Source organism: Gymnogyps californianus, chromosome 18, assembly GCF_018139145.2.
Source record: "Gymnogyps californianus isolate 813 chromosome 18, ASM1813914v2, whole genome shotgun sequence".
In the NCBI taxonomy this organism is placed as follows: domain Eukaryota; kingdom Metazoa; phylum Chordata; class Aves; order Accipitriformes; family Cathartidae; genus Gymnogyps; species Gymnogyps californianus.
This window is the reverse complement of record NC_059488.1, coordinates 2918073-2936196: the sequence shown is the minus strand read 5'-3', so window position 1 is coordinate 2936196 and position 18124 is coordinate 2918073. Positions and strand designations below refer to the sequence as shown.

The following is an 18124-nucleotide window of genomic DNA, read 5'->3' as shown; positions in this document are numbered from 1 at the left end:
AGAAAACTGTTCCCTGCCGAGTATTTTTCTGGCACAGCCTGGCTTAGGCACAAAGATAGCAGTAGCTCTTCCTTACCCAGAGCACCACAGCGTAAGATGAGAGAATCTCAATTTAAAACAAAATATCTACACTGCAAACAAAGCCAGCCTTCCTGGAGAGCAGTAATTGGAAATACTCGCTTCTGTGCAAAGTTATGGAATCTGGTAATTCTAAGCAGTTAAGTTTCAGGAAAATGTTACAGAAAATTGATATTCTTGCAATACAATGTTCTAAAGGGAGCATCTTCACACCACTTTTTGCCAAGAGGAAATAATCAGGGAAGGGTTTTTCCTTTTCTCCTGCCTCTTACTATTCTAGAGAGTAAGGACAGAAAGTCCTCATTAACAAAGGGAAACTTGTGAACCAGCATGAGAAAGTGGGGCACGCACTATATTTTTTCTGGACAGAATAGCAGTCTTTTACTGATAAACAAACGGGATGAAATTGCTAATTACAGCCTGGAGCTAGGAGGACTTCTATTAGGAGTATCATGCTGGAGTCTGAGCACCTGTTCTCAACAGGAAGAAACATTTCATCTCCAAAGGCCTGACCAGAATTAGCATGGCTGCAACCTTTTATGAGGCCATAGCACCTCTCCGCTCATTAGACCAGACTGATTAAAACTGCTTTGATCCTGTTCTCCTTGTACCGACCTGGCTTTTTCCCCGGCCTGGCACATTTGACTTTGCAGGAGGCTTTTGTTTCAATTTTACAACCCGTTTAATAGCTTGAATTCCTAAAGAGATCCTTTCAGAACCACAGTACACTACCATAAAATATTACAACAGGAGACACCATAAGAGTCTACTTTTTCATTGCCCTGTGTGACTGCAGGCAGCCATTCATTCCTTTGTTATGGCTTCCATCCATCCTGCTTTCCTCCCTCCCAATCACAATCAAACTCCAGAGGTCTGAGGGCTTTTCAATGCTACGCTGAGGGTGTGTGGAAATATAGGATGTTCTGTCTGAGGAACGGCATCAGTAAGGTTTCTTGCTTAGATCCCCAACTGCATGACTCTTGGGTCTGATCAGGTACGTGCTCATCGAGGTCCCTTTTCTGCAAAAAGCCTAAAACTGAACTCAACAAAAAAGCAAAGCTACATTCAATATTCTGCTGGTGAGAGAGGAAGAAACCACTGAAACATGAAACCTCTTGATATATTCGTGCGTACTTGTGATTAAAGAGCTAGAAAGCGATGCACAGACAACCCCAACACACTTATTTCACACTGTTCCCAGGTACAGCAGGATGCTGCAGGTTACAGTATGACCTTGGTATAAACAAGCAGTGACCAGTACTTGACTAAGGGAAGAATAATTACTGCACAGCGCCTGGCTATCAAACTATTCTAGTGAACTGGCAACATTTTATTTCCCTTAATGGTCACAAGAACATTTGTTCCTGAAGGTTTTCGGAATGATCTGGCAGGTAAAGCACCAGACTGGAGCCAAGAGGAGGAGCTCTGTAATGGGTTTTTAACTCACCTGCTGCGACCTTCAGACATGTGCTGTATCTCTTACTCTTTCTTTTATCAATACTCGATATTCATTCTTCAGAGTCCAGACTCCCATGCAACACAGTGAGACCTGTCGGTACTCTCAGAACAAGTTAGCAGGAACAAGACTGACTAGAGACTTTGGAGTTAAATAAGTGTTTTTACTTTCAAGTGTCATAGTGCCAGACTTGTAACTCAAGCTAACAGCAGAATATACAGAGGATATTCAATACAGAGCAACTCAAGCACCTGAAAATTATCAGCCAACACTGTACAGCCAGAGAATTCTTCTTACAAGGTTTAACCCCTGTACAAAGGTTAACAACACAATGAAAAATGCATTTTGGTCAACAAGAATACAGTTACACAGGTCTAACAATTACTGACACAGGCTCTCCATTTAAACCTGGCCAGCATTTCTCTCCCCTTTCTACCTTGCAGAGGAAAGCCTCTCACTGAACACTCTCCAGATAAAAAGGGAACATTAATGTGCCAACTTGAATATATATTTAATAACTTAGCACAGATTTGAGACATGGCCATTTAATGTTTGAATAAGCTCTGAATCCATGTCAAGAGAGAAACTAACAGAACTCCAACAAGATATTGATGACCTATGACTCACTGAAATAATTCAACACGTTTACAAAGAACAGTTAAGGTATGGCTAAGAGCTGTACATTCCACCTGAAGCTCATATGTTACTACCAGCATTTCCAGTATGCTTATTCCTTCTTCCACTACTACCCATTGATGCGGTAATTCACATGGATTTCAGGTTTGATGTCACACACCAGCGACAACAGCTGGGAGAGGACCACCTCACGGTTCTTCTGGAAGTTCTGCTGGATTACGCTCATCTTTTCCTGGGTCTCTTTCTCAACTTCAGTGGTGCAGCTGCCATGAGATCCAAGTGCCTACAAACAGCAAAGGAAAGAGAAAGCTCACGTGCGAGTAGTTTGACAAAGAAAACACTATGCCTAGCTCTGTATTTTGTTATTCTGGACTGCCTCAGTGCATCTCAACCATTAATCTTTGCTGAGGGAAGAACTGCACTTAAAAAAAGGTACTGTTGGATTCTCTGCTCAGATTTCCCACTAAACTTGCCCAAGTTTGTATTTCACCTACAGCCCATGCCTTTTATCCTCTTTTATTTGTTATCTATCAGTTTAGAGCATGAGCTTCTAAAGAATGCCTGAAATAAAGGTCCTGCTGTACTGGCAACTGGAACTGGGAACCCCTGGGCACTACTGTACTAGATAGTGTAAGAAAAGTAACACCCATGATTTAGTTTAAGCACAGTCTTCACGTCATCCCATTGCTTCTACCCTTGGAGAATATAAAAATCTCTGCCTTCTTAGCAGGCCTGTGGGCCACGTGATGCACACAGCAAGGAGTCTCTCACAGCTTACAATGCCCTTCTTGCCCCATAAGCAAGGGCAGAGAGAGTAAACTCCCATTATCGGGGGGCGGAAGGCACAGAAAAAATATGCTGAAAGACACTACCACCCTGGGACTCAAATTCAAATAGCTTCTCTCTCTGGAGAAGGATAAATAAAACAAAACCAGCTGACAGGCAGTGAAGTCCACTTTATTAGCCTGGAATTGCCTGGTATCATATGCCTAGTGAACCAAGCTAGCAAGCGATTGTGGAAAACTAATCTTGACCTACTGACATGAAGGCTATTATGCAGGAGAACAGAGGAGGTGGTACTGTGCTAACCAGAAGATGGAGAGAGGAGAGGGTTGCCAGATCATTTTCTGAAGATTTCAGAACTGACAGGGGCACACAGGCAGTGGAAACAACCTCGGCTGGTGAAGGGCCTCAGTTCTGCCCCTTTTTGGAATATCTCCTCTTGCTCAGAAGGAAAGGAAAACACACCCCTTGGGACACAGCAGGCAACACTGCTAAGCAGAATGCAAGCCTTACAACTGCTTCAGCAGGAGAGCGGCATCTACAAGGCAAGTGGTCTCTACCACGTTAGCATCGTAGAAACCAGCTCGTCGCAGGAGGAATAAGCTTGGTCTTTTCTTGACACTGCTACACACAGCAGGCTTTGGGAGGCTGCCACCCATCAGGGCACCAGCCAGTACATGAGCTTATTAAGCTAATTCACTGCCAGTCAATAGTTCTGCCCGTTGAGATGCAACGCACCATGTTCTGATTCACTTCCACTGGTTTTTCTGTGACACGTGGCTGTGCATCAGAGGAAGGCAGTTAGGGAAGTACTGCTCCAGCAACATGTTCCACCCCAAGGGCTGCTCTCAGGGCAAGTAACCCCAAACACAAGGCTAAGGGGCTGGGTAGGTAACAGTGAATGATCTAGAACACAAACCGCTGCTTCCTTGGCTTTGAACTCCTTCTCCCTCTGCAGGCGGTACTGCTCAATCTCTGCCTGGGCTTCTTCTTTTGCCTGCTTCAGCCTCCGATTCTTTCCTGTTTCCAATGAACGTACCAAACAAAATAAAGAAGAGAAAGTCTTGAGAGCCTATTTCCCCGCACCTCTCCAGCCACCCGATGCACAACAATCACTATAGCGTTTGCTGTTGCACCAGCTCCTTCTGTAGGAGGCATCAGCAGGGCACCGCACACCCTCGCAGCCCCTCCAGCTTTGCGGTGTTAGCCAAACTCAGGAGCACGAGGTCGCTCTGCGTGCCACCGAACCATTGCCATGCTCACCACGCAATGAGCTTCCACCAGCAAGAACTGGACAGGTTCTCTGAGCCAGTGGATGCATTAGACAACCTGCAGGTCTGGCCTTGCCCATGTGAGCGTGCCACATCCCTGAGTGATCCCAAAGAGCACAGCAGAAAGAACATTAAGTCTTAGTTTTGCCTCATGCCAATTGTGCAACTGATAGAAAAACTGACTACCGCCTCAACTTCCCCTCTTGGACTTTCCACCACAACCTCCCCTCCAAAGTTGTCATCAGAGTGAGCTACAACAATCTACTTCTCACAAAAGTGTCAGGGGGTAGAACCACACCACAGTGCAGCTCCATTAAAAAAAAAAAAAAAATGCTTGAAGCAGGAAAAATTTGTAAAGGTGGGGATCTTTGTAACCAGAATTTCTCTCGCTTAACAGGAAAAGCTAACTTGGCTCCCCAAGGAGTAGCTCTCTCAGCTCTACAAAATGTCTAATCACCAACATGGAAATACACTGTTTTCATCAAGAAGAAAAAAAACCTGAAAGTAGGAAAGATGCAGATAAGCACAAGCTTCCCCCAACTGAAGACCCTGCTGCCATGAAGGAGAGGGTTTTGATGGTGGTCTCCCCCCAGGGAGCAGTCCCACCGGGCCAGGAGCCACTGAGCTCCCCGACACCTCTGCAGGCTCTCCAGCACGAAGGCTCCCCGCTGCTGCCAGGGTGCATCCGACTTGGCTTTCCACACCTTCGCACAGCAGGCAGGGTTCGGGAGGAGCAGAGCAACGCTGCGCTCCCAAGGAGCCCCACTGCACCCACCGCCGCCCCGAGCAGCCCCTTGGCCTTGCTCTCACCGGCGAGCCCCAGCCCGAGCACGGGCCCTGCAGGCCCTCCCCGGGGGCACGGGCCGGCGGGGGGGGGGGGGGGCATCCCCGCTGGCACAGCGGCCCGCAGACACCGCTCCTCCGCCCCCTGCGCTGCCGGGCGGGCCCATCGGCCTTCTCCCGCCGACTGGGCTCCCGCACCCCGGCGGCACCTCCGCGCTCGGCGGGGCCGCACCAGCAGCTCCCCGCTTCCCCCCCCCCGCCCTCCCCTGAGGCGGCCGGGCCTGAGAGGCCTGAGGTAGCCGCACCGGGCTAGGCCAGGCCGGGCAGCCCCGCCGCCTCAGGCCCCCGCGGCGGGGCGGAGCGGGGCCGGGCCGGGCCGTACTCACGCTTGCGGGCCTCGGCCACCTTCTCGGCGGCGCGCTTCTCGGCCTGCAGCAGCTGCTGGATGCCCTGCGACTGACTCGCCATGGCGGCGCCCGGCCTTCCTTTCGCCGCCGCCGCTACCGTCACCGCGTCAGGCCAGGCCCCGCCTCCCTGCTGTCAGGCCCCGCCCTAACCCCGCCTCCACCGCCCGGGCCACGCCCCCTCCGGCAGGGGCAGGCCGCGGCCAGGGCTTTGCCGCCCGCCGTCCCGTAGGGAGGTTTCCGAGGGCTTGCTCTGCCCCCTGCCAGAAAGGGGCTGAAAATCCGAAGGGAGCCTCCTTAACGCCCTTCAGGAAGGCAACGGCAGGAATTTATTTTTATTTTTCACGTTTTTTAATCATCGGCCTTGCAGCAAACCCAGCATGCGCATCGCCGTTAGCACCGGACTTGCCGGCGGGAAGCTGCGGTCCCCTCTGGGCAGCAGCATCTCCTCCCGGCTGCACAGGACATGGGGTCTCACCCCTGAGCTTACAATCACCCAGGACCATCTTCTCTAGGGGCTCCCCGGGGAGCCAGGCCCCTCTGCTCCAAACACACACCCACCCCCCTACTTCACCCCCAACCCCGCTCCGGCCCAACCCTTGGCCATCACACCCCAGGGACGATTTAATGCCCTGAATGCGGTTCCTCCAACACTTTCAGAGCATAAATTACAATTATTGCCGAATAATACTGCTCTGATGAAGCATCAGAGCCATGACAGTGACTCACATCACTGCAGGGAGGAACAGGGGGCTGCTGGTACGCTTCTTCCGTCCCCCATGGCGGAAGGGACAGGAGACAATGAATCAAATGCATATTTATAGTGCTGAATAGGAATTATGAGTGTTCGGCAGGGTGACCTTCATCTGGGCCCAGTGACTAACTAAATGGGCTTAGCGGGCCTGTCCATTGAGTATTATATTTGCTTCAGTAAAAGAAAGATAAAAGGAAAGATGGGGAGAAGAGCTCAGATCATAAATCTGTGTTTTGAAGCAAGCCTGCGACCCGGCCGTTCCTGTCATCAGGGAGCAGCAGCAGCCGCTGGGTGCAAAGGGGCGAGCAGGCATCCGCCGCAGCCCCGGCTGCTCCCGTCGGGCACAGGACTGTGCCGGCAGAAGGGAAGCCCAGCAAATCTGGTCCTAGGTCACCTCTCACAAACGGGGCAGGCTCGGCCAAGGGGATGCGGCTCAGGTGCTGCGCTGGTTATCGGTGAGCGCAGAAAGGACAGAAAATGAGGGTCCCGTTCAAAATTTGCCACAGCACCTTGAGAGGTGATGGGGTTCAGCTGGGCCAGATGCAAGCTGTTTTACAAGAGAAAGGGCCCAAAAATGGAAGTCGTCTCATCTGGCTCCGAATCCGAGGAGTCCCCTGCCCTCCTCTCACCTCAGACCTCTGCAAAAGTCACCAAATTAATTAAATTCTCCCACTGACTCCTGCAGCCCTTGGATGATGCCTCCATCCCGTTCCCATCTAGAAACTCACCATCCTCATTAGCTGCTGCCATTTTTTCAGGGATGTTCATCTGCTGCTAATTAAAGCACTTGAGCTGAACCCACAAATTCCCCCTGCAGCAGGATGCTCTGAAGGTCATGCAATGAATCAAGCCAGGTTTGCAGCAAAGGGGCTGAAACGGGCCCAGCTCTCCCCTGAAGTCACAGCGGTCACCGAGGTGTTATTTTCTTCCTGGGTGATTGCGATTTTCAGACTCGCTGCTTCTGTCTGCAAGATAATGATGATAATGATGCCCTTTTCTGCCCTCAGAAACATCCTGGCTATGATCACACAAAGTTTTCAGACAAAAATCCCTCCCAAAGTACAGCCTTAGGTTGACCAAAAACATTTGATGAGTTTTCGGTGATTTCATTTTGATGGTTAACAAATGAGGCGATAATGGTTTGTATTTAAAACAATCTTTTTTTTGGTTGTGTTGCTTTTTAGTTTAAGATTGCTCAAAAAGCTAATTGAAACCTCGTGGTGTGTGTCACATGAAACACATGTGAATCTAAAAGCTGTTTGATCAAGTTTTCAATTCACTTAAAAGTTTGGAAAATCGCTTCTCACTTGTTGCAAAAAGTGTGTTTCCAATCCTCAAACCTGCATTTGCATTAATAAGAGAGCCGCTTGTACAGCTTTAATTCTATCAGCAGTGGATTTATAATTAATTAGCATCACAAGTACTTCTGAACTTGGCTATTATTCCCCCAGATTCATTGTACATGAGCTTGTCACTCGCTATTACAGAGTGACAGTGCTGAAACTGATACTAGCATCCTGTTATTTGTCCAGCCCCGATTTCTTAATGCCATAAACTTGACTAATCCTAAATTTCATGTACCTCACATTCAATGAAGACTGGAGAAAGAATATCTTTAGAAGGCTAAGGCTAGTCCCGCTCTCTAGCATGGGAAAATAAATTGCTGAAATCTTTCTGGCACAAAACGACTTCCCCTTGTGCTGCTCTGCCTGGGCTGGGCTGGCAGAGAACTCGCAGCACGTGAATCCTGCCCGCGCTCTGCCTTCCCCCTCCCCGCTCGCCCTGCCGCGCCGAGACTCCAGCCTCTTTGGCTAGACATACACTAAGATATTTAAGCAACATGAAAAGTTGAGTATTTTAGAAATATCATGTCTATATCTGGAGTCTGTCGGGATCTGGAACGTCCCGACGCCAGAGAGGCAAGGAGGAGCGCTGGGCCAGAGGCTGGCTCACGGCTCACGTGCCAGCTCTTGCCAGAAAGGGAGGACCGTCCTACAGCGCTTGAAGGAAACAAAAGCATTTTGTTTTAATTTGGCTGTTGCCACAGATCACATTAATGAAAGTGAAATTAAACACATTTCTTAATTAATTTTCTTTATTTTTGCAAAAGCTGTTTTGTTTTCTTGCAAGCGTTGAAGACTGATTTTCATTTCGGAGTGGTGTCTTTCATCTCTCTGCTTTTTTCGACACTGGGTCATAACTCCACGCATGTGCTACACTGGTTTCTGAAATATCAGAGGATGTTTCTAGAATCAGGAAGAAAAAAAAATACATATTTCCTTTGTCTTTGTTTTTCTTTTCTTTTCCCAGCACAGAAAACACATGCCATGTCTTATGATCCTGCAGTCATTAAGGATTCCAAGACACATTTGCTAAGAACAAGATTTTGTTTAAAATGTCTGGCTTCTTTCCAGATCAGGTAATTACATTTTTCCTCTCTAAATTCCCCTGCACTTTCACTTGGATACATTATTATTCTCCATTCCCTGACTTAAACTGTTACGCTGTGCAACTGTCTACTCTTTTAAAGAGGTTTTGTGTTGAACGCCTGGGAACTGAACTGGTTTCTCTCTTCCGAGGTTTAATTCATTAACACAAATCACTTCGAGGCATTGAGATGATGCAGCTGTTGGTTGTTGATAAATGATCATAGGTTGATCATTAAAAGACTACCAATGAATAATTATTAATTAGAATTCATAGTTTGGAGGGATATTTTAAATTTATGAACTGGAATGTTAGAAATCTAAGCACAACATAGCAGTAAAATTTACACAGAAAAAATCAACAAAACCTTCAACTGCATGTCAGTCCCCCTTGACTGTGCCTGACTTACACCAAGAATTTGGCCCAAATATCCCAAAACAAGAAAGAATTTTTCATTTTGAGTTTCCTTATGACCCAGGGCAATTTAAAGCCTGGAGTAACCTGATTGCAGTGATGGAATTACACCAGAAGAATGGACTTACGTTTATATTGTAAGAATTGATTTTTTTGAAAAGCAGTTCAAGAAGCCATACTTCTGGTGTCAACTCTTATCATCTTTCTTTGGGAAAAACATGCTGCTTTGGGGTGCTGCTAGGCTTGTTCCAATGGTTTGCCAGGCAGCCTGGAGGCTCCCCAAGCTTCCCCCACCACGCAGGGTACTCCCCCGGGTTACTCTCTCCCACAGCCACAGCTTCATTGCACCAAGCTGTGCTGCAGCCCCTTCTGCTGGGCTCCCACATACTGACCCAGCTGATGAACACGTTCCCCCAGCGCTAACCAGCTGCTTTTGGAGCACAGCACCAAGGACCAGTTCATGGCAGTGCCACTGGGCTGTAGCACAGCCCGGCTGCAAGGCACCTTCTCCTGTAGGGCCCCATCCCTGGTACCAGTCACAAACCCACCCTTGCCTCACCACCTATAGCAACAAACTGAAGTCTCAGTTTCATACAAATCAGGATCTTTTCATAGAGTCAGGGAAGCTGGCAACTCTGTTTATGTATTCTTCTGTTGTGAAGAAATGCCAGTAGACCTTATTAATTCCTTGTGTACCAAAAGAAATCTCCATTCATATTTTCTTGACATTTGCTGGTGTCCGTTCTTAATCAGAGGTCAAGTTGCCTTTGCAAGGGATGTGACTGGAAAGTTTAATCCGTTGTTTGATAAGTGACTGAATGCTCCCCATGGAGATGTTGCCTCCGAGTTACCAGCTGCTGGTGGGTCCAAAGTCTGTGAAGCCATTGCGGGTCCCGGCATTAAGGAGCACAACTGTGTTGGCTGACACGGACTCAGGACCAGGATTTTTAGCTATGACAGCAAAACAAAGCAGGTCCTGTTATACACTAATAAGTAGCTTCTCCTGTAATGGGTAGCACCAAAGCTTTGACTGCTGGCAGCAACTACCAGTTCTTCTTCAGCTTCTGCAAGAAGAGCATTACTCCTGCTCCACTGGAAAAAACACTCAGTCCAATATTGTTTTCCTTACCATAAAAGATCTCTTGGCTTTTCAGTTCAGCTTTCTCTGCCTCAAACCACCAAGTAATGTCATTGTGTCCCACAGTACAGCCACTGCTTTCAGGTGGCTGAATTTCAGTGATGGATGAAATAATCCCTGCATATGTAGATTGTTTGGTGCTTTGAGAGATGTTTGAATAAGTGACACACCGCAGTATAAGACTCATTATCAATATTGCTTGGAAATATCAAAAATGTCTGAGGCCTCAGTTTAATTTGGATGCTTATCATAGGCTCTAGAGCAATGGAAAAATGTGACAATAACAAAACACCGCAGCAATGATACCAACCAGCTTCAAGCAGTGGTGGAGAGCTGGTGTGTTTCTAGGCCATGAGGGAAGATGTGGGTGCTCAGGGGATCCTTCTCAAACATTTGTTCAAACAAAAGTGATGCTGGAAAGCATCCAAGCAACAGCGTCTGGGGCTCTAGCAAATATCCTGCTTGCCTCTGGGGCTTGATGAGATGTATTACAAGAGTTGCTGATGTGCAGGTTCCTCACAGGACTGCTCACATCAGTCAGCTACAGGACTCCTGCCTGCTAAGTGAAGCAGATTTTCTCCATAAAGAGTCAGCGGAGCAATAGACCCTTCACTGCAGAAGTTCAACCAAATGCTCTGAATTGCCCCAGGAAGGGGAATTTTCCTCACTCCCAGCTCAGCAGAGTTTGGAGCCTGAAGTCAGACAACAAATAGCTCCTCAAGTAAGGTTTTTCAGAGGTATATAAGCACCTATGCATGCAGATAGCTACCTAGTGGAACTAATTTGTTTACAACATTCATGGAAAAATCTTAATAACCAATTTCTATATTTAGTCTAAATGTCTTTGAAAATCTCAGCTCTATATCCCTGTGCTTACTGGTCCCATCCACTCATGGGGCTATGGGAAAAGGCCAGAAATAAACTGACAGCCAGCACAACCCTCCCATGTCCTGATGTTTCTGCCGAACAAGACCCAAAGGCTGCTGGTCTGCTTTAGCAATGCTATATACCCATTTTTGACTCAATTATCAAAGGCAGAGTTCATTGCAGAATCAAGTCTACCCAGTTTACCTGAATTACCCCCTTGTTCTCTTACTGCTCTTCCCTCCCCAGATCAAAACCCTACTCCATCCCACTTGTTTCCATTGCGATTTGCCAGACAGCTCTTAGCTGCAGGGAAAAATAAAATCAATCTATTTTTCCACTGTCTCATCCATCAGCTTCATGCTTCGCCCAGCATCAAGCCTTCTGTTGCCAAGATGAGTTCTCCAGCAGCTGGCCACCACCGAACAACCCAAGGCCATTTGGTTTGCTGTATTACAGAGCTGCTAGTGCAGAGGCTGCAATCATCTGCCTGACTGTGTTATGGGCAGGGGCATGGGAGCCGAGTTTGGGCTCCGTGTAATGAAATTGCAGTTCAGTAGGTTTCAGGACATGAATAGCGTGATTAACCTGAAACCACCACAGTAACAAATTGATTATCAAGAACAATAAATCATCTTCTTACACATACAAGTGGCCTGGGGTTTTTTGCATTGGAAAGCCATGAGTCTGTCTACAGGACCATAACAACCTCCAGCACAGAGCAATACTGAGGAAAAGGCCGAACAGCACTTGATTAAACTATTTTGGGAATGCAGAAGACAAAGGAGGAGAAGGCTGCTGGCTTTTACATCTTTAAGATTTGGACACAAACAATGTGACAGCTTTCATCCCAATTTCCTGCCCCTCCTCACCCCCAGCTACTGGCCAGTCCTTTTCAGAAGACTTTGGGACTGGCTTTACAGGGCCTGGAGCCAGGACAAGATGTGGCTGCCCTGGGCATGAAGGGCATGGGCAGGAGCGCGGCTACTCCAGCATCGAGCAATCCAGAGCCTGCAAGATGCACCGAGCTGCTGAGTGATGGGCTGGGGCCCCCCTGCATCCCAAAGCCCTGAGCTCCCTGGATTTGCTCATGCAGTTTTCCATACACAACCCTTTGAATGCAGGCTCTGGGCTATTGCTAAAGGCTCAACCCAGCTGGATCCAACTGCCTTCCCACCAGCAGTAACAGGGGTCCAACAAGGCTCACTGCGCAGCAGTGTTTGAAGAACCTTAAAGCATCAGATACCCAAATCTCACTCAATGCAAGCCACAGCTGGAAACTGAACTCTCATTTCCTTTGAGGCACAAGTGAATAACTCCTGCACATGGAATATAAGTCATCTGCTCACATCTCCTGATCCAGAAAGGAACCATTGAGTGAGCCCTGAGAAGGGCCCTGCTCCCACACAGGGAAGATGAGTTATTGTCTTACCTTGGTAATAGCACCTTTTGTCCCGAGAGGTTCATTAACCATCTGCTGTTGCATTGCAGTGCATATATCCACATCCAAGGAGCTAGAGACGAGCGTGGCTAAGAGGGAACAAGTATATGCCTCAGCCTCTGATGCAGACTATTTATAACATCAAGGAACATTTCAGGTGATAATTTGCAAATGCTATCTACAGGCACAGAAACAGCAGCAGAGAAATAGCCATTTGGCTTGGGGTTAGCACTCAGAGTCCTCTGCTACACCCAGTCACCATCCGCATGCAGGAAAGCATCAGCAGGGCTTACATTACACCAGTCCCAGGGCAGACCAGGGCTTATTTTGCTTCCAGGTATCTCCTGGGTGCTTTCAAGTGTACTTCAACCGTAGCACCTCTGTAGGAGGGTGCCCAGGTATTGCTGTAGCTCAGAACCCCCCTGTCCATGTCCCTTCCATCAACTCTGATCTGCCCTGGGAAACAGCAGACAACAGACCCTTTTGTAGCCCTTCTGCCCTGGCAGGCTCTCCGGTGCGTAAGGAGTTATGCAGCTGCTCTGTGTGCTCCTTGTACCGAGGCTAAGAGTTGAGCAGGAGTCTTCATATAGACAGATGGGACAAGAAGTGCCAATTGCTGCTATTAATAAGTCAAAGCAAGTCTGGCCATCCAATTCAAATTGCTGGGCCACAGCTCACTGCTTTAATTTGAGAATAATTTACAGCCTATGACAAAAATTAGATCCAAGCCAAGGAGATCACTAAGACATCTAGGGATTGAGCCAGGATAAGTTGGTACCATGCTGTCTGTTGACCTGTATTAATATTGGCATCAGAGGAAAGACAGCCTGTGACCCATTTGGGCTTTGAGACCCCTTGGGAACTGCAGCAAGGCTCCCCTGCACCCCATTCACTACCTTCTTCTTCCCAGAAGGAGACTTTTATAGAGACATTTCTAGGCCAGGAGGAATCCAGAAAGAGACTGGCAGATTGGGTATCTCAAAGCCTGTCGCACATTGCAGTGGTGGTGGAGTCAGGACATGGAAAGACTGAGATGGCAGGTGGGAGAACTTACTCTCTTCCAGCCTTGGCAGCAGTGCTCCCAGAGAGGTGAGGCTCACCTCTGGAAGAAGGAGCAATCACTCCTTCCCATAGCATCTTCTAGCAGAATAGCTTCCAGTTCCTTAATAATTCATCTCTGCTGCCATCCCCAGAGCCACTGCAGCACTCTTCTCCCATTGAGGAACTTGCAGGTTAAATGGACAAAACGTCTTGCTGCTTCTTGGACATCTGTGATGTAGAGGCCATAGCCTCAGATCCAGTTTCCCCAGCCCTGCCCTGGGAGCCCTTCCCGACAGACAGGGCTCCCTGCAGCCTCACTTGCTGCCAGGAACTGAGGGTGGAGGTGGAGGGAAGAGTGATCCGTTATTTTAGTCTGCCAGTGATGAGACATAGGATCCCAAGACATTACAAATTCATCTGGCAGATAATAACATGATATATGAACACAGGCAATTACTTAGAGAAGGATGCAATCTGTTAGAACAACACTGGGCCATTGGCACAACGAGCAGAATACTTGTAGCTGCGATGTAGCTTTATTCACCCTCAACCTGGTCCAAGCCCCAACAGCACGGATCAACAAAACCTATTGATTTCAGAGGGGTTTCGTGGCAATCCTGATGCCTGAGGCAGAACAACGTTCCTATAAAGACTTCTTTGCTTACTTAGGTCTTTAAAAGCATCACTTGGGTTTTGCCAGTATGCGTGAGCTTGCTCTTTCCCCATGTAAGGCTCTTCTGTTGGATTGATCTTTTCACTCCTTTTGCAATCAATACGTCTAGGCTTCAAAAGAAGATAGTTAGGAGTTCAGTGGCTGGCTGTGATGGCAGTGCTGGAGTACTGCTGTTTGGTTTGTATCCGCCCCCGTTTGTGAATGAACAGACCCCAAGGGTTTGCATGAGTGGGAGTTTAAATGGCTTTAAGAGGGTGTCCCACTTAGCCAAAGGGATTCAATAGTATTAGATGCCTTTGATAATCCCACATTATCTTCACAAATAGATGCTGAAATATTCAAACAATGCAAGACCAGGCTTTTAAAACCATTTGTGCATCTACAGATGACACTAAGTGCCACTTAGTGAGAATCCGCTGCTGGGACTCTCAGAATACAGTTCCTAACTCCTAATCACATACAAAGAGGTGAGAGCCTAAACCCCTTAGGCCTTGCCCATACACCAGAGCTGTGCAGACTTAACCATGCCTAAATCAACGCCCACTCTTACGAGTACAAATACAGCTGAGATTGTGGCAGTAGCTAGAGCAGAATGGACAGAGAAGGGAATCTCTAACAGTGGAGGAATCTTTATACAAGTAAAACTGCAATCACTCAAGAATGCCACCTTATATCAGCATCACTAAACAAACAGTCAGGACAATCCTCAAGTGATGGGCACATGAAATGAACCCCGCGGTGCAGAACTAAAGCAATGAGCATGCCAGCAGCTGCCTACAAATGAGGAGGTTGTGCCTGGGCATCCAGAAGAAGGCATTAGAAAAAAATAGGAAAGTGCATTTGATTCATCCAGGGATAAATAAATTTGCCACTTCTGGTGTATAGATCCATCATTTTTAGACTTGCACTACACCTGCCCACGTATCTGCAGCATTTTGAAATGGTGACAGCTTAGTTTGCCACATGTTAATCCATGGTCTGAGCGAAATCTGTATACAAGCGAAGTCTGAAACACCTACACTTTGTACCTTTGCCAAAAATCAGACTTTTACTTCTGTGCTTAGCAACCTTTATGCCCCAGACACAATATTGGTGAGTCGCCAGTGTGACAAGACAGAAGTCTCAGCATGGGAAGACTGATACATTAGGCAAGGATGGATGGTTGAGTTATCCACATCTGGTTTAGTGAAAGCTTCTGGTTGATTTATGTAGCAAAATAGCACAATCAAGCGGAGGTCAAACATACACAAAAATAAAAATTCTTCCCAGATTGCTCACATCTTCATTGCATACATGAAGCATTAAATAAGGACCAATCCCCCACCAGGACCTTTGGGTGCTGCTGCAGCTTTAACAAAGTTATTTACTTCTGGTACTTAGCTGCAACTTTTATGTATTAATTCTCATAAGACTTCCATGGACCCATTTTTGTGTGGAAAGAGAATGCTCATTAGCATCTAGCACTGCTAGAATTGACATCCTTCTAGGTCTAACTCTGTGCAAACCGCACATGCCGCTTCCCTTCCGATTCCTGCAATGCACTAAACATTCAGCTGATCTACACAGCTGCCATCCTTCAATCCTCACACTCCCCACATTTCTGGGGAGCAGCAGACATTAGATAACAGCGGACAAACCCCTGCTTTCTCAGGTCACACACTTTGTAATTCAGCAACTCAACCTGGGCAGTAAATAAGCTCCATGCTGCCAGTTCTTCACTGCAGAGCCATACCCCAGATTGAGGTCTGAGCGAGCCTTGAGTGGTGTTAGGAGCCTTGAATTCCCTCCTAGTGATAAACAGAGGCAGAGCCCATCAATATCTTGTGCTATACAGCCTCTGTCTCTTTATATACAAATCACACTGATTTCATGACCCACCTCTTGATGTAGCCTAAAGTAGTCCCTTTGGAGCAGTATGTATCGAGCCTACCTGGCACCAGCAGCACAGCTCCTGCTGTGCTACTTGCTAGGTTGGTTGTTCTGCCCAACATAAAATACAATAAAGTGAATTTGCAATAAAAAGGAAAAAAAAACCCACAAAAACCATGAAGAGTTTCTCTTTGCAATCTCATTCTGCTCCTGGGTGGGACTCTGGCAGAGTCCAAACTCCAGCTCTATTTCAGCCAGCCCAGCAAGGGGGATTAGATCAAGGTTTTGCTTGTTCCTACCACAGACACCCTGTCCATAGCTCTAGGAAACCAGGTCTTGCTACTGTTATTGGTACTGAAAAATACATTTGTGATGGGTAAAACCACTCCTTCAGTCGTGGCCCAAGTTTATTGGTACAGGAGGCCTAAATCCCACGATTTTGCTCACGAGGAATGAAGTTTGTCTGTCTACAGTGCTCCAGCAGATAAGATTCAAAGTGACAGGTATGTACCTGTCTGCTACATCCACACCTGGAATTTTGTTTAATAATGGACAACGTAAACTCCCTGGTGGTCCTCATTTCAGGTGGAGGCAATGTGCTGGCATAGAAGGGGGTTAGCTCCCAATTGTGTTTGTTTTCTGTGTGATTTCCACCATTTTGAATAAAGTTGTTTGTTATCAAACCCAAACATTTCATATATATAGAATGTATATATACACATACATCCCTTTCCTCCTCTCCCTCTAATTTAGAGGGCATGTGTAATTTGGGGTTGACACTCTGAATGAATTGCATCTAGTTAAGTGAGATACCTTATGCAGTCAGCTACATATTTTATTCAAAATGCTCAGACTTTCCTGTTTAAATCCCTTTCTCATGAATGATGGCTGGTATTTAAACAAGCACATAGCATTTTCTAAAGCATTTTATCCACTTCAATTAAAAACTAATATTTATAGAGCAAGGCAGATGTGCTATACACCAAAAGAAAATAACAGTCCCCTCTTCTGGATTGCTAGTGACTTTCTGCAGTAACTAGCATATAATCACTGTTAAACTGGAATAAGTACTATCGATTGTGGTCTCTAATACAGGATATGATTTTAAAGAACTTGCAGCACTGGGCTGTTCAAGCTCATTGTATTTATTGATTGAGACTATGAAGACTGTAATCACATGTGAAAACACAAGGGTTTTTGTCATACATTGGCTATTCAAAAGGAGCATCCAGTATTGGATGCCTAAATGAAATAAAACAAGTGCAATAGCTGCTGTGGAAGGACTTTGTCACCATCCCATGACTGCAAACTGGAGCAGTGGAGAGGCCACGTGCTGCTCCAGGCATTAGCCACCAGACAGAGCTAACTTCCGACCTCTTCTGGGAAAGGAGTCAGCAAAAGCGAAACCCCACGCCTCACACAGAACACTTTGCCACTAGAAACAGGAGGGAAGACAGCATCTGTCTTCTGGCGCCTGTGTGGACATGCAACAAAGCAATAATCTCAGCTAACAGGTTGCTGGGTAGCATTTCATCCAACATCAAAGGCCCTGAGTTTCTTCAAAACTGAATCTGGCTTTGGAACTGGCTGCAGGCAAACACTGAGAATATGGACTTCCCATAAGGGAGCTGTATGTGCAGCATTTGGATAAGAAGGAAGTTTGTGGAGCAACACCTCATTTTCTTTTTTATGCACTCTTTTATCTTGCCTCTTCTTGTCTAGTAACTACTACTGTTACTCTGTCCAGCCTCCAGAGTCTTCCACATGACAACATGGTTTATTGGTAATTACTCATTACCTTTTTTGCCATACCATAGTGCATACATAACCATAGAAACTGGCCAGAGCATCACAGCTCCTCAGAGTGTTGGACTGCTGCTATAGCTTTGGTAGCAACTGCCAGGGAACAGCAAAAGGGGGCTGTTGTGCAAGGGAAGGGGAGCAGGGAGCAAAGGGCAGCATCCTCACCAAGGCAGGTGCAGTGCCACGGTACCTGCGCAAGAAGAAGACAGGAGCTCTAGGCTGGCTAGCAATCCATGGATCTCCAGACAAGTCCATCGGCAAATCAGTCAAGAAACCAAAGCAGAAAACC

General features: G+C 47.0%; 1 protein-coding gene and 1 long non-coding RNA gene across 3 annotated transcripts; both read right to left on the bottom strand.

The window, feature by feature from the left end:
- Positions 1–1676: 1676 nt before the first annotated feature.
- Positions 1677–5493, bottom strand: ATP6V1G1 (ATPase H+ transporting V1 subunit G1). 2 transcript variants are annotated; one of them, XM_050907855.1, is made up of 3 exons: positions 5390–5493; positions 3895–3905; positions 1677–2419 (listed from the first exon to the last, which is right to left on the bottom strand). In XM_050907855.1, exons 1-3 carry the CDS (start codon positions 5473–5475, stop codon positions 2280–2282), a joined length of 237 nt encoding a protein of 78 aa, XP_050763812.1. In that variant the 5' UTR covers positions 5476–5493; the 3' UTR covers positions 1677–2279. The 2 variants fall into 2 exon arrangements, with proteins under 2 accessions (XP_050763812.1, XP_050763811.1); XM_050907854.1 differs by having other exon boundaries at positions 1677–2453; positions 3873–3973; positions 5394–5493.
- Positions 5494–6063: 570 nt separating this feature from the next.
- LOC127023778 (uncharacterized) lies at positions 6064–18119 on the bottom strand. Its single transcript, XR_007767474.1, has 3 exons — positions 18026–18119; positions 6894–7130; positions 6064–6803 (listed from the first exon to the last, which is right to left on the bottom strand). It is a non-coding gene; the product is annotated as an uncharacterized LOC127023778 (long non-coding RNA).
- Between the last annotated feature and the right edge of the window lie 5 nt (positions 18120–18124).

Bases quoted from the DNA above. Each gene is read 5' to 3' on its own strand.
- ATP6V1G1 (XM_050907854.1), bottom strand. From the start codon at position 5,475: ATGGCGAGTCAGTCGCAGGGCATCCAGCAGCTGCTGCAGGCCGAGAAG. The intron at 3,974-5,393 runs GTGAGTACGGCC...CATTGGAAACAG, and splicing joins GGTGGCCGAGGCCCGCAAGC to GAAAGAATCGGAGGCTGAAG. The intron at 2,454-3,872 runs GTTTGTGTTCTA...TGCTGTTTGTAG, and splicing joins TCAAAGCCAAGGAAGCAGCG to GCACTTGGATCTCATGGCAG.